This window comes from Electrona antarctica, assembly GCF_951216825.1.
Source record: "Electrona antarctica genome assembly, chromosome: 20".
Taxonomy (NCBI): domain Eukaryota; kingdom Metazoa; phylum Chordata; class Actinopteri; order Myctophiformes; family Myctophidae; genus Electrona; species Electrona antarctica.
This window is the reverse complement of record NC_136801.1, coordinates 10,604,587-10,629,241: the sequence shown is the minus strand read 5'-3', so window position 1 is coordinate 10,629,241 and position 24,655 is coordinate 10,604,587. Positions and strand designations below refer to the sequence as shown.

General features: G+C 43.2%; 1 protein-coding gene across 2 annotated transcripts in view; it reads right to left on the bottom strand.

Moving 5' to 3' along the window:
• Positions 1-14,293: 14,293 nt before the first annotated feature.
• dnajb6b (DnaJ heat shock protein family (Hsp40) member B6b) overlaps positions 14,294-24,655 on the bottom strand; it is a 51,100-nt gene continuing 40,738 nt past the window's right edge. For both annotated transcript variants that reach the window (XM_079489732.1, XM_079489733.1), the window contains 2 exons: positions 16,949-17,119; positions 14,294-15,734 (listed from right to left, as the gene is read on the bottom strand). In XM_079489732.1, coding sequence (XP_079345858.1) covers positions 15,616-15,734; positions 16,949-17,119 — 290 coding nt within the window. In that variant the 3' untranslated portion in view covers positions 14,294-15,615. The remainder of the gene's footprint in view (positions 15,735-16,948; positions 17,120-24,655) is intronic.

Below are 24,655 nucleotides of genomic sequence, written 5' to 3'. Positions count from 1 at the left end.
GCATCATTGTGCATCTGCATGCTTGTCTTTGTTATTTGATGCTATATAAAAGTTTCTCTCACTTAAAATGAAAAGTATAGTTTTGCAATATAAAAGGTTAATGTGTCAAATCACATCTTTCCTAGCGGTCAAATAAGCTCAGATGTTTAACTGTATTTAATAAGTGGTTAAATTAGGCCACAGCTATAAATATTGGTTTAGGAGGTTTGATGAGAAAGGTTATGGGATGTTCTGTTTAGGAGTGGAGGGCAGGAATGATGAGTTTCTCAAAGAGGGACGAATGCTGGTTGAGCAGAGCCTTCAATCAAAAAGCAAATATCTCATTACCACCCCCATCCCCGCAGTTCCTCCTCTCTCTGGTTATTAATGGGCACGCTGCAACTATGCTGACATTTTACACTGTTTCATCCCTGTCCCATCATGCATCTGGGGAGCCCTTCCTGGCATTTCACTTCAGTGTTTTCATCAGTGTCTGCGGCGATGCTGACCACTGTGACCCCAATACCGCTCACTGTCACTCATCATAAGTGAGTTTATCAACACACATCTAATCGCCCACACTCTGCGGGGACCTTGGCCATTTGCATAGTAAGATTGCTTTCTTTTTGCTCGGCTGAGAAAGCACCCTCCTTTGCATAATTATTAATGATCAAGAGGCCGCTAACAAACGTGTCAGAGGACATTAGCATAGGGCGTACAACTGGATTCTAAAAAGGATTTGTTTTATAGTGACAAGTGGGAGGAAGAGGGTAAATGGTTATGATAACTGAATCCGGAGACAATGATGGATAATATATGCAATGAACTGTGGTTAGTGGTTAGTTGGTCCTGTATGTAAAGGTTTGGGTCACATTCCTTACATTTCACATAACCATAATGACCAGAACCACAGAGTTTTTTTTTACAGCATGACCAAAGGGGACAGTTTGAGTGTGTGTGTGTGTGTGTGCGTGCGTGCGTGCGTGCGTGCGTGCGTGCGTGCGTGCGTGCGTGCGTGCGTGCGCGCGCGTGCGTGAGGAGGAATATGGGAATTATGGGCGCACGCACGCACGCACGCACGCACGCACGCACGCAGGCACGCACGCACGCACGTGCATGCGTGCGCAAGCAATATGCTACACAGACAAAAACAAACCAAAAATATAAGTAGGAAGGCTGCGTGAATGACCCAATAAAACAGAGAGTCTGATATTTATATGACGTCTAGGCAAACACTATCCTCTCGTCTGTGTATAGCTGGACAACCTACTGTATAATGGCGGCAGGCCCCATATTGTCATCGGTTTGTGGTAATTGCCACTTTTACACTGTCGTACGCTCAATGGTTAATGTCGAGTGTCTATAAGGGAAGTGTTCCGTATGAACAGTTTAACTGTGTGCCACTTCATATCGTCGCTGTCTGGCAGAAAACTCTTATCTCCATATTCAACTTTTTGTGTTTTTTTTTTTCTTTTCTTTTTTCATAAATTTGATCATACTACAGCATCACACAAATGCATCAAAAGAAGCAGATCATCAGCAGTACGAAACTTTCGAGCTTGTAGATCTGCTACTTTTGGTGCTTTTGAATTTGAATCCTGAAACCGTTTTGGACACATGAGGTTTCATATGAGGTTTCCGATGATATGAAACAGCTGCACTCTTCACGAGAGAAAAAGATAATAATAATAAACCTGTGCCGAACATGGTTCAATTGTGGTGTTGACGTATCCTTCCCGTGTCCTCCTCTGCTAAACACAGAGCATGTATGCTCCATGTAATCTAATAACATGATATTAAAAATGCCCACAGCGGTTGTTAAGTCTAAACTGCACGTTTGGCGCTACGATAGATGACCTTTTGTGAATTCTAATGAGGCCTTTTTACACAAGCTTCAAAAGCACAAACACGCCGGCGTGCCAGGTGGAACAATAACGAGCAAGTCTCCATTGTTAAATGCTTTTTGTTAGCGGCACCAAATGGAATTGCGTTATATATTCCATAATATATGTCTTGTCGTGGCATTAACCGCACATACTAGTTATTTACTCCCTTCCATTGTTGCTATTAAGGAATGAAAGGGCAGAAGGGGTCAGGAGGTGAATTGTATGTTGAACCTCTCTCCTATGTTTTGGTCTTCTGCCTCTCTGAGGTGCGGTTAGTAATATTTCATCACACGACGGTGTCGCGTGCCGAAAACAGCCGATATTGCAAGCCACACAACGAGTCGCATCCGCGACACTTTGGGATTGTAGATGGGCTATCATTCGGTGCTCGACACCGCTGTATGAGAGACACCGCTGTATGAGAGACACCGCTGTATGAGAGACACCGCTGTATGAGAGAGCATAAAATAAGCATGAGAGTAAAGGAACACGTACGCCTTCTCTGCCTATTTCGGGAGGTGACGGTGGCTAATGGCTATAGCTTCGCATGTCACATGACTAAGAATAATCATCCTAGGTCGGGCGAGGTCACAGCCAGTCCCCCACAGTGTGTCTCTCCCTCCAAAAGATAACTGATAATGACCTTTGACACTGCCCCTTTACATGAGAATCAACGTCAGGATGCTGCCGTTCCCTATAGCAACCCCAGGACCATGCAAAATGGCAGCCCCAACAAATTATTTTTTTTCTTTTTCCTTTTAAATGGTGATACAGAGGTGGCGTTGTGTGTGTGTGTGTGTGTGGGGGGGGGGGGATTGAGTTGAGTGTAGAGGTGGCGGTGAGGGGGGGGGGGGGGGGGTTGCGTTGGCTCATCTGCATCACAGATCAGGGTGCTTAGAGGGAAATCAACCATCCATGATTCATTACATGTTTCCTGCTGAGCCTCCATCCTAGCAACAGTATCCCGGCAACAGCCAACAACTCTCTGCCACCCCGGCAGCCTATCAGAACGCTTTTGATGCCTGATCAAAATGTAGCCAATGAAGAGAGAGAGAGAGAGAGAGAGAGAGAGAGAGAGAGAGAGAGAGAGAGAGAGATGATGATGAATTTCCTGATGCATTTGGTCATGGTTGGTTGTCATAGGTGCCCACCACACCACACTCATGCATGGGAATAATATGTTTGTACAGTAGTAAGCCCTATATTTACTTGCGCAAGCAGAGCGTGCAAGTAATGTTATCAGTCAGGTGCTACGATGCGTATGTCCCTTAGCAGCATATGATAGGATGTCATATGCTTGCACGGTACATACGGAAGCAGACCGTGCAGGTATGTTTTCCGTCATGCTACGAAGCGTATGTCCCATGACGTGACGAAGATACCAATGTCCCTTAGCAGCATATGATATGACGTCATGTGCTGGCACGGGACATACGGAAGCAGACCGTGCAGGTATGTTTTCCGTCATGCTACGAAGCGTATGTCCCATGACGTGACGAAGATACCAATGTCCCTTAGCAGCATATGATATGACGTCATGTGCTGGCACGGGACATACGGAAGCAGACCGTGCAGGTACGTTTTCCGTCATGCTACGAAGCGTATGTCCCATGACGTGATGGCGATATGTACCAATACCAGGGTATAATTGGTTTACGATGGTGACGTAATGATGATATGTTTCAGTGTCGGGTGGATTAAAGGGACATACGCATCAAACCACCCGGGTAACCACATTATACCACTAACCAACTCAGAAATGACATATACATACATATAGACATATACATATATATAGACATATGAGCATATGGCGTGATGAATATATGTACCAATGCCAGGGTATATTTGGTTATCGATGGTGACGTAACGATGACATGTTTCAGTGTCGGGTGGACTAAAGGTAATGCCCCTATGTATAGATGTATGTAATCTGACACCACTGCCATAACAGGCATAAGTAATCATTACCATACTTCAAAATACTACTTTTTTTCCTCCAAAAGCAAGGTACGTAGCAAATAGCTAAACCTAATAATTCAATATTGCAAACGTTCTTTCACAGAGAGGCTGAGATTTGAAAGTTTGTAGCGGTCTACAGTACTTTCACGCTCTGCTTGCGCACTAGGCCTACTTGTGTGCAACAAGCAAGTTATATGAGTTTGTTATATGATGGATTGCAAAAACAGTCGATGTGCAAGCTCACAATGTGCTGCATCACAGGCTTCGCGGGACATTGTAAGCTTGTAGTTTTAAATAAAACATTTGTTTGAAATAAAACATGTTTTTTTATTTTTGTTTTATTTTACTTTTCGCCTTTAATGACATGCTTAAAATAGAAACATCTGGTTAAAAGTGATTAAATAGAGGCCTGTTAGTCATTTCATGTTTTTAAGGGTAGGCTAACAAATTAAATCATTTCTGATGTTGAATCGTCATGTTGTCTGATATAAAGTTTAAAGCTTAATCGCGACCGTAGGTCGCAGATTACTATGAAAACCTGCAAAACCTGTCAGTCAGTCAGTTGGTGTGGGTGTCAATGTGGAGATGCAGTCTCAGATGGACAAATCTTCCATTACAACACATGTGTTACACTGCTGCTCCACTCCGCTGGCAGCACTCTGCTGGCAGCATGGCACCAGTCACCTGTGGAGGACATGGACTGAAAACTGCTTACCTCACAATTGCATTATGGAAGAATATCTTATTAATCTGGTTGCATGCTTGGTGCTGTTTAGGTGTAGGGGCTTACAAAACAGGCCTATTTTTTCCAATTTTACTATTTTTAATTGTAACAGCATGTTTAGTTGCGAGGTCCATTCGCAATAGACAAAGGTTGTCACAAATCCCCAGTTCAAAATAACTATACATATCGGGGCGCTGATTGCCAAGTGGTTAAGGCGCGTGCCAGTTTTGTATAAGCAAGCAAGCATACAGCAATCACTCACTGAAGAAATTAGACAGATTGTGGGCAATAGACGATTCAACAGTGCCAGTAACAAGCTATTTGGCAAGATGGATGGGGAAGCAAATCTCTCAAATGTGAGTACTTCTTCCATCACTGGTCTAATCTGCAGAGTCCATTCTCCAAATGAGCTCTGCGTAAATCCCCCCTGTGCAACAGCCATTCTAAAATGAGCTAACAAACAGGTGGCTGCGGGGGTCATCAATATGTCCGTATAGGCCTATACAGACAAACGTGTCCATGGCAAAGACTTGGCCATATCTATCGCAAACTTTAGATTTTCAAAACCAATTGCTTTTAGCTTATCAATCAATGTAGAGTGATTGACGTTGTCAAGTTATGGGGGTCCTTGAAATTAAAACGTTTGAGAATCACTTGTTTATAGACAACCACAGTTTTATTTTGTTGTATTTTTGAGTGGTGTAAACCACTCCAACAACTGGCTTTGTTAGTTTACGTGTCCATGTGTCCACGTGTTTGTTCGTACCAAAAAAATGAGCATGGTTGCTATGGTCACTCAGTTCACACGGGTGTGATTTCATTACGTCAGACATTACGTCAGACCACAGCTGATCAGGCTATATAATACCTTACACCACTCAGTTCACACTGGTGTGATTTTTACTCTCTGCGAAGTTTGCTCTCTTTTTGTGTGAGGACACAAGAACAACCTTGTGATAATCAGATGACCTGAACAGTGCAACAGTACTGAGGGAGCGTGGGGGATTTATGAGCAAAGCTTCCATTTGGTGTTTGTGGGAAAACCTCTGCATTTCATTTGCTATTTCAATTTCATGTTGGGTTAATCCAATGAAATTCAATTAATGAAACGCAATTCATATTCATTAATTTCAGCGGCGCTATACGTTTTGCTTCGGCCTTGACCTACAATTTGAATGGCTGAAGGACTTCAAGTCCTTTATTTAATGATAACAATGAAGAGGTCCATCTGTCTGAACAATTGGCCATCTCTCTGTTTTTGCTAGATAAGAATAAAACAAGAATAAAGCATTTTGATAACAATACTTTGTATTTATAATACATCCATCCTGCTTTGTTACTTTGATATACCACACACTTTGTACCTCAATCAGTTGCTGGGGGAAAAAACATAGCATAATAGCCTGTGCCTATTGGATTCCTATTTCACTTAACCCTTAATTATATTATATAAAAGATTAGATATTTTTTCATTGGCTATTCTTTCCATTGATGAATGTCTGAACAGTCAGGCAGGATTTGTAGGGGATTTGTTTTTCCTTGTATTCGTTTTACTGTGGTTAAGATTAGGAATAAGTTTAGGGTTAGGCATAGTTTTACTAAGGTTAGGTTGAGGTATAGTTTTACTGAGGTTATGTTTAGGAATAAGGTTAGGTTTAGGCTAGCCCCATGGTTACTTTTTTTGTATTTTGGACGGCGGTACCCTGGCCGGGGACCCCCGGAAATGCTTTGGCAATGTCTCGGGACCCCCGCCCCGCCCCCTCCCGACCCCCAATATAAATTGACTGCTACAATAACCTTAAACCATTTTGGGCGGGAACCCCTTTTGGTGTTTTAAGCATTGTTATAATTTAGCTATTGAAAAATAGCAGATCTACAAGCTCATAGCGCGCCACCGAGTGGCGCGCTACGAGCTTGTAGGTCTGCTATTTTTGAAAAATCGTGAAAATAAAATTTTAAAAAAAAATCTTATTTTTTTCTTTTTTTTTTTAATAATTTGGGGACCCCCTAAAATAATTTTGCGACCCCCCGAGGGGTCGCGACCCACGGGTTGAGAACCCCTGCCCTAGGGTCCCTTCCTAGTTAATCCACTCTCCATAGGACGCAGCTTTACCACTGTCACAGAGATCCACGGGGTCGCTTGAGTGTTGATGAGATGTTTCAAATATGCATAAAGTTGCAGTAGGAGACCGCGGAAACTTGTGCGAAGCGACGTTAATCGGTGTTGCCGTTAAGTATTTCTAATGTATTTTTGAAGTTTTTGCTTCTCTGAAATTCTCTCTTCCTCAAGTACCATATCCCGCCTCCTGCACCGCGACTGGCTAGCTGCATGTTGCTGTATCTGGGAAGAGGAAACATTCCTTTTCTTATTTTGAAATTAACTAAAGCTAAGATTGGCCATAACAGGAGTTGTTAAATAGACCCACGACACAACAGCATTAAAAACATCCAGCTTGTACGAGGTCGGCCAATCAGAGGCAGTAACTAAGGACGTGCAGCTAGAAGCCAAAACTTCAAAAATAGATTAAAAATACTTAACGGAAACGCAGATTAATGCCACTTCGCACACGTTTCCGCGGTCTCCTACTGCAACTTTATGCATCTTTAAAACATCTCATCAACACTCAAGCGACCACGCAGGTCTCCGTGAACAGACAGTGGTAAAGCTGCGTCCTATGGAGAGTGGATTATCTAGGAAGGGACCTAGGGTACCGCCGTCCAAAATACAAGAAAGGTAACCGAGGGTCCCAAAAGGGGCTAGGTTTAGGCATAGTTTTACTGAGGTTATGTTTAGGAATAAGATTAGGTTTAGGCATAGTTTTACTGAGGTTATGTTTAGGAATAAAATTAGGTTTAGGCATAGTTTTACTGAGGTTACATTCAGGAATGAGGTTAGGTTTAGGCATAGTTTTACTGTTTAGGAATTCCTGGTTCCAGATTTAGGAATTCCGTTAGCAATACCCGTTGTACCCGTGTCAGAGTACCCGTTCCATTCATCTGTCTGTGTCCCTTTTATGCCCATATATGGACATTTATGTATGACTCTGTGTCCTTTATTCCTATATATGGAGTTCTGTGTCAGGCATGCCCAAATATGGAGTGTTGTGATGTCAGAACAGGCCAGCTCCATATATGGTCATATTTTATTCTAAAATATGACGTAATCATGCAATGATATCACAACCGTGTAATTGTTCTTTTAAAAGACGTGTCCGATGCACTAAACATCAGTTAGTGACTTGCAACGAGGAAACCGAGCTGCCTAACAAGTTGATCTGTAAACTAGTTGTCAACACTCATTGACGGTGGAGCTGCTGTGTGAAATGTTTCACTGGACGATACATCTGGAAGGAGAACATAGGAAGGACCCGGCTGCTGTGGTGGTCGGACACGAGATTTACTGCTTTGGAGGAGACACAAACCCGATAAGTGATGCCATTGAAGTGTTCGTCTTCAACACATTGGGCCTCATGCGCCAACCGTTCTTAAGAAGTTCTTAAGAGGAAATTTGTTCTTAGACCCACTTAGGAGGTTTTTAAGAAGGTTTTGGGATCCCTCAATCTTTTCTTAGCTGTGATTTGTTCGTAGGTAAGAACAGAATCTACGCACGCTGTGGAGCACTCTTAGGGTGCCTTTTTCGTTCTTAAGTGCAATCTGAAAACAAAGGGAAAACAGCGCCATCTGCATGATGCTCAAAGTTTGGTCTGAGGACCTCAAGGGGTCCTTGAGGAAGTTCCAGGCAGCCCACAGCAAAATATGGAATATTTTACCACTTTAATCCCATTTTATACTTTGAAAATAGCCAATCTACAAGCTCACAAACGCGTCCCATTACTGCCCATTTTGAGCTTGTAGATCGGCTATTTTCAAAAAAGAAATGATAAATCTTCAAAACATTACCCTAGCAGAAAATATTTTCATATGGGGGTCTGCAGAATGCATGTCAATTTGGGGGTCCTTGACATGAAAATGTTTGAGAACCACTGGTTTAGAGTTCACAACCCAACCCAAACAAACGCACCATACCCACCACATAACCATCCCCCATTCCCCCCGCCATCACCCCCCCCCCCCCCCCCCCCCCCCCCCCAGTTGACTATTGTGAGATAAATAATAAAATACATTCATGAATATTGAAAATATTGAAAATGTGAAAATTTCTGTTCACTTCAGTACCTCCACAGTATTATTGATTTTTAATGTTTGGAGTCTGGTGTTCCACCATATTTAGACTTTAGTTTAGGTATTCTTGACTTCACTCAACTTTATTTCTATGTGTGAGGTCCTGTGAGCTGCAATCACACACAGGTGTGACTGCAGGCAAGGCCATGGAGTCATGCAAAACTACACCCACCTGGGTGAACACAGGTAGGAAAGTGAATTCCCAATGCCTTATATGGGATTGGTGGGGCGGTTCCCTATGGTAATTAGGATGCAAATTAGGATATGTGGGGCGTCTACCTATGATAATTTGAATGAACTGGCACACCCCTTCAAGTTACGAGGATTTGGATTCATCATCATAAGAACATGCTTACGAACAATTCTGCCTACTTAAGAACGTTTCATGAATCTGACTGGACTTCTCTTAGGAATTCACTTAGGAAGAAATGTAAGAGGAAAAGTTAGGAACTTATTGGCACATGAGGCCCATTGTCTTTACGCTGGAGGAAGTTGACCCCTGCAGTGACCCCTGGAACAGGAGAACCTCACCTTAAGGCTCCCTCCAGGCGCTGGGGCCACACAGCTGTTCTGATTGGAGATACTGTCTACCTGTGGGGAGAGGAGAATTACTACTGCAACGTGCTTCTTGCATTTGATGTCGGCGCCCACATATGGTTCAAACCCAGGGTGTCTGGTACTGTTCCAGAGGGGAGGCAGGGCCACTCAGCCTGTGTGTTGGGGAAGGTCATGTTTATCCATGGAGGATATACCCAGACTGGATACACTAATGACATCTACAAGTTGGACACCAGCACAATGGTCTGGACTTTAATTAACACCAGCGGAACTCCACCTCCTGATTCATCACGTCACTCTGCCACCATCATCGGGACAAAGATGTTTGTAATTGGGGGAACATCGGGGGGGATTCAGTACGACAACACCATCAGAGTGTTTGACACAGAGACCAACCACTGCATGACCACACCTTCTCTACAGCTTCTTCCAGAATGTCGCTGGGGTCATTCAGCCTTTACCTACAATGGAGAGCTGTACATATTTGGTGGTGTCAACGGTAGGAGCGGTAACCAGTTCCTCAATGATGTGTGGAAATTCAGTCCAGAGACGTTCTCCTGGAAGAAGGTTGAGCCCAAGGGGAAACGCCCTTCTAAGATGTATTGGATGTGCTGTTGCATGATGGGAGATCGTGTCATCCTCTTTGGAGCATTCAACAGACCAGGTGACCTGTATGTCTTAGACTTCAGTCCTAGCCTCAAGACATTATGTAAGCTAGCAGTTATTCAGTATGGTCTGGCTCAGTCTGAACTCCCACACGACATCAGGTGGGAACTGGCGGCCATGACTAGCTAAAATAACAAAACAACAAAAACCTAAAAATCAAATAGCGATGCCAAAAAAGAATAGAAAAAACTGGCAGCCATGATGACTACCAACAGCAGCTGAATAAAACAACACATAATAAAATACAAATAAAATAATAATAAATACAACACAATAAAATAAATGTAATAAATAAATAACAATGAAATGGGACCAATTAAAAACAAAATGACAAGGTGTGATACAGCACGGACATCTCAAGAAGACCTGTCTATCTCTCAAGGAGTGACAGACCTATCAGAGAAGACCTGTCTATCTCTCAGGGAGTTATAGACCAATCAGATGTCTAGAACCGATGTCTCCGCCTCAGATCTCAGGATTCAAAGATCCTGTTCCTCCTTTATTTCCCCCTTTTTTTTAAAGGTGTAAGCCCCTCCCACTAAGATGTAAGCCCCTCCCACTTGCCGTTTGGCACGTTCCATCAAGAGGTCATAGCAAAACACCCGATCTCCACTTTACTTTCCTGTCCGGGCCCTGTACGGGGCCCCTGGGCTCTGGACAGGGCCCCTGTCCGGGCTCTGAACGGGGCCCCTACCTTTTAGCATTGCTCCGGTTGCTATGCAACGCCTCCGTCACCACCAGCTATGGGATCTTTACATCCAGGCTCCATTTATCTCCATTAAAAGCAGGATTTCCAAAGCCGTGTTTATCTCTAAAGCTTTGAGCGCTGTCCATGGTGAGCCGTCGCGCATCCCGATGATCGGATTTCATTTGTGACTCTGTCTCGCATGTAACCGTTTCTGACGAGAGGTAAACAATGTGCACTAATGCTAACGATCACTCCTCACAACAACAGCCCCTTCTTTATCAGACGCTCTTAATCCAGAGTGATTTACAGTAAGCAAGAACAATACATGGGAATTCATCAAATACATGATGGTCAGATAAAAGTGAGGGCAGAATAGTGAAGACGCCAAAAGTGATTTGTGACGATTTGATTGGCTGTGTGATTTTAGATTTTAGAGTTAGTATTATCTACTAGAGCGGTGCCCGGCTGTATAGCACCGAGTCGGTAACGATGGAAGTTGGAGATAGATCCATGTCCCACCTGGCGGATTTGACCTAACCTGACTCCGCCAGATGGGGCAGCAGAGAGTACACTGGGTTCCCCCCTCCTGCTCCCATCTGGGAACTCTCAGGCAGACTTGATGCCCGGCCACAAAACGGCCTGGCCAATCAGCAGCAGCTAGAAGCTAGAAGCTGCTGCTAGAAGCTGCTGCTGATTGGCCAGGCCGTTTTGTGGCCGGGCATCAAGTCTGCCTGAGAGTTCCCAGATGGGAGCAGGAGGGTACTCTCTGCTGCCCCATCTGGCGGAGTCAGGTTAGATTTGACCCGGGGCGAGCGTGTTTTGGGGCAAGTGTTCTTGTAGTCATTTGTAGATTTACAAGCTCACAACACATCACACTGTTAACCACTTAAGCCCTATAGACAGAGAGCCAATGTAGCCTACAAGCTCACAACGCGTTAATTGCGTTGCATCGTGAGACGTTGTGAGCATGCAGATCCGCTCTTTTCACTATTCGCCGCACGTTAAAGTATATAGACCCACTGTGGGGTTTGAGTGGTTAAGAGATAGACAGGCACCCTCAGAGTGGAAGTCAATTGGAGGATTTCGCTGTTTTTCTTCCTAGTCAGAAGTGTTGTGTAATGACACTGGGTAAGGATGGATGGGTGGGGAGGCTTTAAATGAAAGGCAATGGTGGGAGATGGACCACTGCCTCAACACTATTTAATTAAACCCTTGGAGACGGATGCCTACCCTGCATGGGAATGAGGACCAAATGACTTGCTGGGTCATGTGCACGTGGTCCACGGCATGAATAATACAGAGGGGACACTGCAGGCTTAATTCAAAATAAACAGAAAGCACCGCCGCTCTCGCTGCTCTCTGCCATGCAATGTGACAGTCAAATCCGTTGCTGTGTTCTGACCCATGGTTCTGTTCAATTAAGGTACAGTGTGTGGCTGTATGCTGCAGGAGAGTTGTTGAAATAATGGAGTAACCTACAGTACAGTATATAGTACATACGTACGCACGCACGCACGCACGCACGCACGCGCACACACACACACACACACACACACACACACACACACACACACACACACACACACACACACACACACACACACACACACACTGCTGCAGGAGAGCTATGTTGTATTATAAGTACTACTCTTTTTTACTTGAGTATGAGTATCAATACTTTCTATACTTAATATAGAAATACTTTGTTACAAGTAAAAGTCCAGAATTCAAAATGTACTTGAGTAAAAGTAAGTATTGGTATAAAAATGTACTTAAAGCACCAAAAGTAGAAAGCACTGTACTCATTATGCAGAATGTCTCATTTCAAGTTTTCAAATGTATAACAATCGTTTGAAAATAGCCGATCTACAAGCTGACACAATGCGTCACTTCGCAACGCATTGTGAGCTTGTAGATCAGCTATTTTCAAATGGCCAAAATGTAGGGCTGAAGTGGGTTTTGTAATAATAATCCAATTCTACAAAGTAACTAGTAACTAAAGCTGTCAAATAAATGTAGTGGAGTAAAAGTACAATATTTCGATATTGGAAATACTCAAGTAAAGTACAGTAAGTTACTTTCCACCACTGACTATAGTATCGCTCTCGGGTAGAAACCTCTTATTAATCTCCATACTTTAACTTGTGTTTTTTCGTGAATCAGCGCCCTTTGATCATACTACTACGAAATCATGGTGCGAAGAAACACGTTTTGAGCTGAGTCGATCTGCTACTTTTGCTTTTTTTGAATTTGAATTCCGTTACTGAAAAGTAGCAGACATAATGAGGTTTCCAACCAACGAGACGACACAGTAGTGTAGCTGCTGGTAATGTATGAGGAAACACGTACATTTCACAGCGCTGATGTGACCAGACCATCGTAATCATCGTAATTCATCCATGATGATGATGATGATGATGATGATGATGATGATGATGATTTGACATTGTTCATAGGGCGACAGTAATGATATTACCTTACCGTTTTATCTGGATTCAAATGTTAGATAATGTGTCCATAATAATAATAATTGCAGCCAATAAGGGAATTTGCTTTGAGATTACAATTATTATAAATAAATGAAATTGTACCTTGCATCATATTATGTGCGATATACTGTTATATGACAGATTATGCAGACTTAATTTAAGTGCACCTCCAATGAAAAACTAATTAAATTAACTGAATATATGAGGAGAAGAAGAAGGGGGTCGGGGGAGCCATTTCCGGACCGTTTCCGAGGATAGGAGCGTAATTAAGCCCCTGCCCCACCCGGCCGGCCACAGTGTCAACTCGCACGGCACGCGTTTCTTTCTCAATTGTGCTTGATTTACACAATAAATAAAAGATGCCAACACAAATAATCTATTTAATTTAAGGCTTTATTGGTAGATGATCGTACAAAAATTAGTATTTATCTCACCGGCAGTCCTCCCTATAGGCATGAATGAATGCAGCTTAAAGGATGAGCAAATTGATGGTTAAAAAACAACCGTCAAACACAAACATGGGAACTGACATTATGCTGATCCTATACATTCAACAGACAGCTACTGAGAAAAAAAATAAAAGAGTGGGCTTGTGAACAAAATCATTATTTGTCACTCTGTGATGAGCAGCAGATCGAAGACTGATAGAATATGTTCTGAAAGTGACTGATGCCATTCATTTCACATCACATTCACATCACTGAGAAAGTCACCTTATGCAAGAGTTCCCGGGTCCTACTGGCCTTCTACAGAGGCACCACAGAGGGCACCCTGACCACTGCATGGTATGGGAACTGTACTGACCAAGCTCCAACTGCAAAACCCAGGGGGCCAGTGAGGCACTCCAACATTGAAGCACTGGGCCCTAGTGGTAAGATGAGGGACTACAGGCGGACCCGTGGATTCATGACCGGGAAACCCCGTGTAGCTGGGCTTTAACATTGAGCGCTCGGTTGCACTTCCGCATTTGACCACCAAAATTTGGTGGTCAAATGCGGAAATAGACGTTTTGAGACGGTCCTTCCGGGTGCTTCAAAACGCCACTGAGCAACTTCCACTGACATGACAGTATCCTTTTAATACTCTATTTTACAAATGTCTTCTAAATCGCAAATTGCATTTTTTGGAGTTTCTTCCAGACAGCAGAGATATTCAAAGATCTTCCATACCACGGAACCACGGATTGCTTCAGATGCCACCAGTTGGCAACTGGCTTCGTAGCCACTAGTAGTAGATATATCTAAAGAGCTGTACTTTACGCAGACAATCCTCAGGGTTGCACAAGAACATTATAGGTCTTTTTCTATAATAAAGTTTCAAGCCTTCTTCCCACTTCTCATACTTTTGTTCCCCTTAAGCCTAATGTAATACTGCATACTGTCATACGACCTTGTCGTATTGTGTCAAACATAATGGATCTTCAAATAGAAAATTGAGCCTTCTACAATTCCTCTCCCTCTTTGTGTCCGTTGTCAAGAGACAAGACCGCTGAACAACTTGACCTTTATTTATCCTCAGTGTGATCGCATTCATTACAATATAATCCACGTTCAACCTGGCATGCCTATGTTTTGGGCTTGTCATTATAGGCAATAAAAAACAAAACAATGAAAATGACTGTTCTACAAGCTCACAATGTGTCGCGATGCAATGCGTTGTGAGCTTGTAGATTGGCTATAACACTTACACGACAAAGAAAACAGGGCTCAAGGGGTTTACACATTTGCACTATCCCTCACATTCAATGCTGCCACTGTAACACTCTTTTTTCCTTAGAATTTAAAACTCCAACATTTTTCAAAGCATTCGCTCTAAAAGAAAACAAAGCGGAAGATTCCAGAAACACAAGACTAATAACGATAACCAACATTTTCATTAGAGTCAACATGCATTCAGTGTCCTTAGCGGGTGAACTTCCAACCCACATAAACAACAGAATTAGTCAAAGCTTATCTATTAAATATGTCTCTTTGAAACCCAAAACAAAACTAACAAAGTGTGATCTCTGTAGACTAATTTGGCTGGTGAGACTTGATGCGTATAAAGAGAGATGGAGAAAAGGGGGTGGGTGGGTGGGTGGGTGGGGTGTAAAAGAGGACTTTGAGGGAAGGGGAGAATGGGACTGGCATTCTTGCATACAGGATGACTGATGGGCTGATGGGAGTTTAGCTCTGCTCTGTGGAGCTGATGGGGAGAGACGGCACAGCAGTTGCACTGTAACTGAGCACTAATGCCACATGATTGACAGCACTCCTGTCAATGAGCGTGTTTGTGTGCGTGCACGCGTGCATGTGTGTGTGGTTGTGCGTGTGTGCGTGCGTGCGTACGTGCGTGCGTGCGTGAATGCGTGCGTGCGTGCGTGCGTGCGTGCGTGCGTGCGTGCGTGCGTGCGTGCGTGCGTGCGTGCGTGCGTGCGTGTTTGCGTGCGTGCGTGCGTGCGTGCGTGCGTGTTTGCATGCGTGCGTGCGTGTATGTGTGTGTCTAAAACCAAGTCCCAATCCCACCAAATCGAGGCAACAACCGTGGTGGCGGGGCTCTTTTCTTTTTAGATTCTGCCTCCTTATTTAGCCACAGTTTCTTCCTCTTGGTGTCCATGTATCCTAGAGAGAGAAAAACACATTGTGTCCTTAGGACAACTGACTCATCAAGGACAAGTGCATAGCATACAGTATGTATTTCATTACCCTATGTGTAATCAGAACCGGAAGCAAAACAGGCCCATTGTTTGGATACCATGACAATCAGGAAATATCATGGAGACCAAAATGAAAGCTCCTCTACTAACAAATAAAGCCCCAATACAAAACTCAGAGTCTTGTATTTAATTGGCCAGCTATTGTGTACGACCTCCTGACCCCCTGTTGGAAAACAGAAGTTGACCTTTGACACCCTCCCCAGGTCGTTGTGGCAGCACAGCTTTCTAATGAACGCCTCTACGTTCATGTCTGCCAGTCACTCCGGCTCCGCACGGTCATCTTAATTTGGTGTGTTGGCTGTCGGACATGAAGGCGGCCAATTTGCCGCTGGCAGCTCCCAGGGGTAAATGCAGATTTTACCTTGTCCTCTGCGTTCATTAATCACAATATCTATCCTGGCAACCCTAATTTCTAGACTCCTCTATTTCCGGTTCGCGGCCCGCACCCATTTGACCGCACGTACCAAGTGGTCAAAACTGAGTACCGGAAAAACTGTAAATTATTTCTGAAAGCATCAGACGATGTAGCACTACTGTTTTATACTCTATACTCTATACTATTTCCATTATTTTACTAACTTGTAGCTGCACTACATTTGTATTTATTCCTAGATCAGTGGTTCTCAAACTTTTCAATTTCAAGAACCCCGATAACTGAATGTACAAATGGAACCTGTACGCTCTCAGAGTTACAGACCTGTAACTCGGAACCCCCTCAAGGAACCCAGAGAGTCCCTAGACCCCACTTTGAGAACCACTGTCCAATAGATCTTTTCCAAGTGGTACGGGGGGGGGGAATTAATGGTATCGGTATCTCTAGTTATTTGGTTAGTTCTAGTTAAGTATATAACCTTGGTGGTCGTGTGGGTGTGACCTAAAGGCTCACACATAGTCTGGATTTTCGGTGGTGGGGTGACCACCGAACTACAACATGACGTCACGAGCCGTGGTGAAGAGCAAACCACCGCCACCGCTCCAGCCCTTCTCTCTGTTTTTACTCACCACCGCTCAACGTTATTTCAGCTGCGGTGGTCAACTCAACACCGGAGCGGTGGTCACCTCACCACCGGAAATCCAGACTATGAATATGCCTTAATGGGGACAGTGACGGGCACTAACCTCTTGTTAGTCCTAGGCTCTGTAGACCATGGTCCTCTCCGTTGTCCTCCTCATCGTCGTAGGGGTTCTGGGCGACGTTCCTCAGGCAGCGCTGGTGGGACGGCAGGCCGGGAAGCGTGTTCTGTCTGCGTCGATGTACCTCCTCCTCCCGGGGGCCGTCATCTGCCACTTCTGTGGGAGAGGAAGGGGGCAAAGAAATATTGGTAGGGATGGGATGACAGGCCAAATGTTTTGGACAAATTGTGGACATCAAACCAGACTGAGGAGTGAGGACACTCTTGTTGAGGGGCTCCAGCCCCTCCTATGCCCAGCTTTCCAGGTTTGAACCTGGGGCGGCGGTGGCTCAGGGGTAGAGTGGCTGGATGGTAACCGCAAGGTTGCCAGTTAGAACCCGGGCTCCCCCAGAGTTAGTGTTGAAGTGTCCTTGAGCAAGACTCTGAACCCCTAATTGCTATATCCCCATTTACCATTTACCACAAACATTGGCTCACCATCGCGATGATTTGATTGGCTGAGCAAAGCACATATTGAAGATAAAAGTGAGGGCAGAAAAGACACCAAAAGTGATTAGCCGGAATGACTATTGTGATGATTTGATTGGCTGGACACAGGATGTGATGTATGATGATAAGAGCACCCCTCACTTTTTACTTCAGTGATTACTTCAGTCTCATGAACTTTAGAGAAGGATTAGGTTAGGATTACAGTTAGGATAAGGGCTTGTGTTTGGTATGTATCAACCAGTGTGAACGGCACACATGCATGTGTGTCGGTGCGTGTACACTCACGCACTCACATACACACATGCATGCTCTCCTTGAAAAATAATGAAAAGCTGGGGGGGGAAACATTTTACGCTGTGGCGTCCTTGACATTGTGAGCACAAAGAGGCAGATTCTAAGAGACGTATGTCTCTTACAACACACTGATGAGCTACATTGATGGAACCTGCACGTAACAACAAAGATTACATGAAACGCAGAGAAGTTCAAACAGCGGCTATAAGGAGGGCCGGGCCCCGATCCGTCCTTCTTTCATACGCCGACCATCATTCATATTTCATCATGTGCCCATGACTTTATTGTGATTAGTCATGTAAATAAAATGAGATTTGGTTATTCTTTTCTCTGGGTAATTTACATTTATATTGAATTAGTGGCAGGCACGGTATGGCGGGGGGAGACTTATTATGTTGTGAGATTACAGGCAGATCTCATCGCCATTGTGTTCTGTAATTAAGGCAATGAGAGAGGAGAAGAAAGGAGGCCAGATGCTCGCCGTGGAGAACCTGGTCCAATTTAGAGGAGAGATCTGCACAGCTTTGAACCCCCCCCCCCCCCCCCCCCCCCCCCCCCCACCATGCCTAATAGCCTAGCTGGCCTTTAACAAATCACAAGTCATTAGAGGCATATCAGCAGGTTTGTTTGACGTAGTCTTTATGAACTTGTTTGGACCAAGCGCCTCCACAGCAATGGTCAAATGGTCATGTGAAATATCCGGTATTCTTCATACAAACAACATGGGAGATATTGAAATGCTGTAATGTAAGGGTGTGCTTGGAGGGAATAGGAAGGCGGTAAAGGGTCTTGGAGGGAATAGGAAGGCGGTAAAGGGTCTTGGAGGGAATAGGAAGGCGGTAAAGGGTCTTGCTAATCTTCCAAGAGTGGATGTATAGGGTTTGGAATGATAACAGGCAATCTGGAAATCCTGCATGTGTTCGTGTTCGAGGCAAAGAAATCACCAGACTACAGCTGTATTTGAACGGCCGTCTTATAAACCATGGGTCATTCATTTTGACCTCATCTCTTTACCACAAATGGTTGGAAAGTGCATAATGCATAAGCTATACCAGACTTGCACCAGGGTGAATACATACATGTTTTACCTCACTGTGGTGAAAACATCTACAAACCAAGATATATGAGGCATTGTATGTTTACTTTGAATCAATGTGTTCTTATCCAGTAGACTAGACATTTATCCTGGCCTATAGGCCCTCATAGTATTGCTATATCGGAGCGTGTAAAACAGGCACTTTATTTCTGAAACGCCAATCAGTAAGTGACATCCATCTCCTAGAACATCACAGTGACAAATTTGTAGTAAAAGGGCAAGACCCAGGGGACCAACAAAAATAGGACAATTTGGTGGCATGCTTTCAAGGCTCAGCTTTCTATCCTGTTTCTATAGAGCTTGGGGAAAAAAAGGAAAAAAGCAACTAATCCAGACACGTATTCCTCTTCTGCAAAACGCCTGGTGATCCTATCAGTTCTACAACCAGGGAAATAGCTATTAACATCCATGAATTCAAGGTTGTGTGTTTTGTTTCCAAGCATCCCCGCTCCACCAGATCAATATTTGTGTCTATTATTGGCTGGTTACCTGGGTGATAAGATTATTCTCCCCAAAGAGCCGCATAATCCATTATCATTTAATTAATTCCCAACAAAACAATATGAAAGAGCCACGGTGATAATGAGATCTTTTAATGCTCATATAAAGGAGGCCTTTTATTTCCTGGATCAAGGACCTAATTTGAAAAGCAGAACAGCTCATGGAACATCCAAGTTCCTTGATGCTTTCATTTACAGCTATTGTCTTGAGAGTGCCTGTCATTTGTGTCCAACCTACTAAGTGCTTCTGAGGCGAGTGCGCGCACGCACGCACGCACCGTACGCACGCACGCACGCACGCACGCACGCACGCACGCACGCACGCACGCACGCACGCACGCACGCACACACACACACACACACAGACACACAGACACACACACAGACACTTTCATTTAGGCAAAATGGTCATTTCTACTGAACATGCTAAATAATGCTTTCCCTAAAACTACCTAGCCTCATAGCGGGGATTCACTGAAGATTCCTCCCCGCTATGAGGCTGGCCAAGCCACGCTAAAAACTAGGCCTATACCCATAATCTTGAACCCCTTCTTCCAGTCCCATGCAGAGTCTTTCGCCCCCAAGTCCCAACTCTAAAAATCCTAACACTGCCATCAGAGCACCTGGCCAGAGGGACTGCTGCCCAGGAACAAATGGGCAGGTGAGCTTGGTGGCCTGGTGGGGTACAACAGGTGTGGCAAGGGATGGGAGTAATTAAAATCACACCCGTGTGAAGTGAGGGGCGCTAATATATTAAAGTCTAACAAATGTTGATTAGGTGATGTAATGGTGATGTAAAACAAACGCTGCCAACACAAACATTAAACGCCATTAACAATAAAGAGACAATATGTGACCGAGCCTGGCAAAATGGTCCTCATCTCGCCAATAATGAAAAGGCAGAAAATCGCTAAATAAACTAGATAAACGACACATCATGACGTAGATTTTCCCTACTACTACTAAACAAACTTTGAACTAAAGACAAACATTAAACCTGTGTATAGGAGGGGCTGGCGCCCCTCAATAATTGTCATAATGGCTAAAAATCACACCCGTGTGAAGTGAGGGCCGCTAATATATTAAAGTCTAACTCATGTTGCTATGATTAGGTGATGTAATGATGATGAAAAACAAACGGTGTCAAAACAAACATTAAATTATCTTTATTGTTAATGGCATTTAATGTTTCCGTCCATTGTCAATGGCGTTTTTAAAACAAACATTGAACTAAAAACAAACATTAAACCTGTATATAGGAGGGGCTAGCGCCCCTCAAAATGGGAGAAAACAAGGGGTGATAAAAAAAGATGACTCTAGTACTATGTATGAGTGGCTGCAATGTGGCCAGAGAAAACCTGGCAGGCATGTGGCAGATATTGGCTAATTTATCTGTGTTGGCATAGGCTGCAAAATCCTAATTTTCACGTGGAGTGGGACTACTGTATGCAAAATGAAAGTGGTGGTATTAAAGTGAAACCGTAACACAGAGGGTAGGGTTATTTCATTGAGAGATTGCCCTTTAATAATGAATATAGAAGGCTACTGAATTTGAATATGACGAGTATAATCAGATGACATTCAATGCTAAAGTCTGGTCATCCAAGACTGATACAAACAGCCTAGCACCACTGTGTGCTCTCTCCTGGAGTGTGTTGTCTTTTCTACAGAAACAGTGTCATCTAGTGGACAATTGTGCCTGTCCTGCATAGCCAACCTATAAAATATTTTCTCCAAGAGATTATTTGACAACTAAATTGAACTAATCAAAGTAGAATTTGTTTTTCATTCACTCTTAATTTATCTACAAAATATATAGCCTATAGAGCACCTATAGACTCCCGATGTCCCTATGTCCTAACCTATGTCCCGATGTTTAGAGTACCAATAGGGGGTGCTGTTTTTGAGTGGTACAACCACTCCAAAGAACAGCTTTGTCCCTATGTCCTAATGTGACTATGTCCGTTTAGAGTACCAGTAGGGGCAAAAGTGGCGCTGTTGTGCCAGAAACAGAGAGAGAGATAGTGTTGCACTGTTGCCTGCTAAGAGAGAGAGAGAGAGAGAGAGAGAGAGAGAGAGAGAGAGAGAGAGAGAGAGAGAGAGAGAGAGAGAGAGAGAGAGAGAGAGAGAGAGTATCTGTACTACTACCCAGAGGGGATATCAAAGATGATGACATCAACACCATCAATGCACAGATCTCCAGAATCTGTGACACGAAGCACAAAGTCTACTTTGCAAAACACCCAGACCGCAGCAGCCTGTGGGACAAAGTACACATCTGCAAAGCAGCAATCTCAACCTTTGCAAAGAGCCTGAAAGACACCGCATTCGACCGCACCCTGCGCATATCCTACAGAAGCAACAGGGCGATGAACAACTCGCCTATAAACTACTCTACACCCAGAAGACACCAAGCAGCACCCAGAGGACACCACTCTACAACCAGGACCCCGCCTGCATCCAGAGGACACCACCCTACAGCCAAGGCCCCCCCTGCCCCACCCGGAGGTCATGCCAGCGCACCACAGGCAGGCCCACCCCTCCTCATGCCCACCACATACTACACATACCCACCACCATCCACTCACATGCAAGCACCACCAACTACACCCCAATACACTTATGCCCAAGCTCTGAAAACAACCACTCCCAGCCCCACACATGGAAGAATCACACCCTATGAGCACAACATGCATAATGAGTTCATCAACATGCTCAATGAGCTTTACACCAACTGGTTCCAGTCCAAAACTACTAGTGGAATATAATTCCAAAATGGATTACAAACCTTATAGACTCAGCGAACACAGTCTTACGATTGAGAAATTCCCCCATAGGCAGACCTGGCTCCCAAGAGAAGACAGACTATATGCACCCACTGCACACAAAACGAGGTAGAGACTGAGCTACACATTTTAACTATCTCTGACATATTTTAGTCTCACAAGATAGTATTATTCAAAGTGTTAATATAACACAGCTCTGTTTACATGTTTATTATTGTTTTGTTCCACTTTTGCTTTGGCAATGTAAACGTATGTTTTCTCATGCCAATAAAGCTCCTTTGAATTGAATTGAATTGAATTGAATTGAATTGAATTGAATTGAATTGAATTGAATTGAATTGAATTGAATTGAATTGAATTGATTGAGAGAGAGAGAGAGAGAGAGAGAGAGAGAGAGAGAGAGAGAGAGAGAGAGAGAGAGAGAGACAGAGAGAGAGAGAGCGAGAGATGCACCACTCAGTTCACACAGGTGTGATTTTTTATTTGCATTGAAATCCCCATTGGGGGATTTCGAACCTGTGGACTGGCGCCCTCTACTGACAGTGACGTCTATAGTAGCTTGAATTTAACGTCATGGAGTTGTTACAAAAATGTCAATACCTGTCCTCAGCCAGCAGAGAGCACCACTGCATCACTAACATCATCAATGCTGACATCAGAAATAAATGGCCATACTGTATCTCTCTCTCTCTGCACACGCGCGCGCGCACACGCACACACGCACGCACGCACACACGCACAGTTGACCTTTTTTTTTTTTTACAAGTGGCTTTAAGAGGCTAAGGTTAAAGCAATATTGTGATAGTAATAATTGCTATAGGAGTGGGTGTTTGTTCAGTAAAGGGAGTCTCGTCTCTCCAGCTTTTTAATTTAGCAGAAAATACATTTGCAAGTGGGTTGCAAAATGTCAGCCAATCAGGAGAGAGTACCCATTTATTAGCTTCAATTTTAGTGTTCCGGTTAAAAAAAAAGAAAAGAAAGAAAATCTGTTTAATTTATTTGCGTCATCAGTTCCAATTTCAGTTGATTCATCTGTAGCCTGTGTGAGTTTGTAAAGCTGGAAAGACGGAGACTTCAGTCCAGTTACTGAACAAACACTAGCAATGGTAGCCTGCCCTACACTATCGAAATTCAGAATATAGAGATATTTAAAGGACTCACTTATAATCATGATAAATTGGCACAATTATATTCCTACTCAGTCTGTGTCTCATAGGAGGGCTGTGGGCAGTTCAGAAACCCGTCCACCAGTGACATCATCGATGGGGAATCCAAGCTAATAGAAACTGCAGGCTTTGTAGTCCTGAAAAGTTGCAATGCGAAAATGGAAGCCATCGTTCTCACGATAATAAAAATCTAAACATTTTTGTAAAAAATATCTGCCTAATGATGTCACTGGTGGACGGGTTTCTGAACTGCCCACAGCCCTGAGTAGAAAAAAATGGTGCCATTTTATCATGATTATTTGTGAGGACCTATTATATGAAGAAGTTGAAAAGTGGTGAAGTGGTCAGACTTATTTCAACAACAAAAACAATACTTACCCTACCTTTAAGGTCACATAGGATCAACACAAGTACTTTGTATTGAGTTAAATATTACATCTGAGTATTGGATTTTAAGTATTAGAGGTAGGCCTACTTGAAATACTTTGAGTACACAAGTCTGTTTCTTGATGCTTTACTTCTACTGTACATCTCAGAGGCTAATGTACTTTTTACTCCACTACATTTATTTGACAGCTTTATTTCCTATACTGTAGTTACATTGCAGATTTAGATAATTAATCAAATTATATCTACAAGCTCACAGACCAGCTATTTTCAAATAATCCTAATGGGTGCAAAATGCGCTTTAGTGGTTAAAGATCCATATACAATTATTCAGTTATTATATTATAATATTATAACAATTATTCTGAAATTGTTATTTTATTTTATTTATTACATGTATTTACATGTATTTATTTATTACATTTATTTTACATGTGCTACTATATATATGTATGTTTATTTATATTATTTACATGTATATTTATTTGTATATTTATGTAATTTGCTTTTGTACTAACTTTGACTTAAAGGGGCATTCCACTCATTTTCAACATTTACTATGTCATTAATATACCTTAGAGCTGTTGTGTAGTCCCCCCCATTCTGTGTTTCCTAGAACTAGAGGTCTGAAAAAAATCATTAACATGGTGAAACACATCTTGATGATGTCATCAAGATGTGTTTCACCATGTTAATGATTTTTTTCATAATTACAGTTCTAGGAAACACAGAATGGGGGGGGGACTTTTTATTATTTCCACTCATAACAGCTCTAAGGTATATTAATGACATAGTAAAATGTTGAAAATGAGTGGAATGCCCCTTTAAATGCAGGACTTGTAGCATAGTATTTCCACACTGTGGCATTTACTTTGACTCACTGGTTGTAACATGCACAGCAGAATCCTCTTCGTGTAAAGGCTTATATAAAAGAAGAATTTGACAGAAACGTCACTTAACTTGGTCCTGCAATTC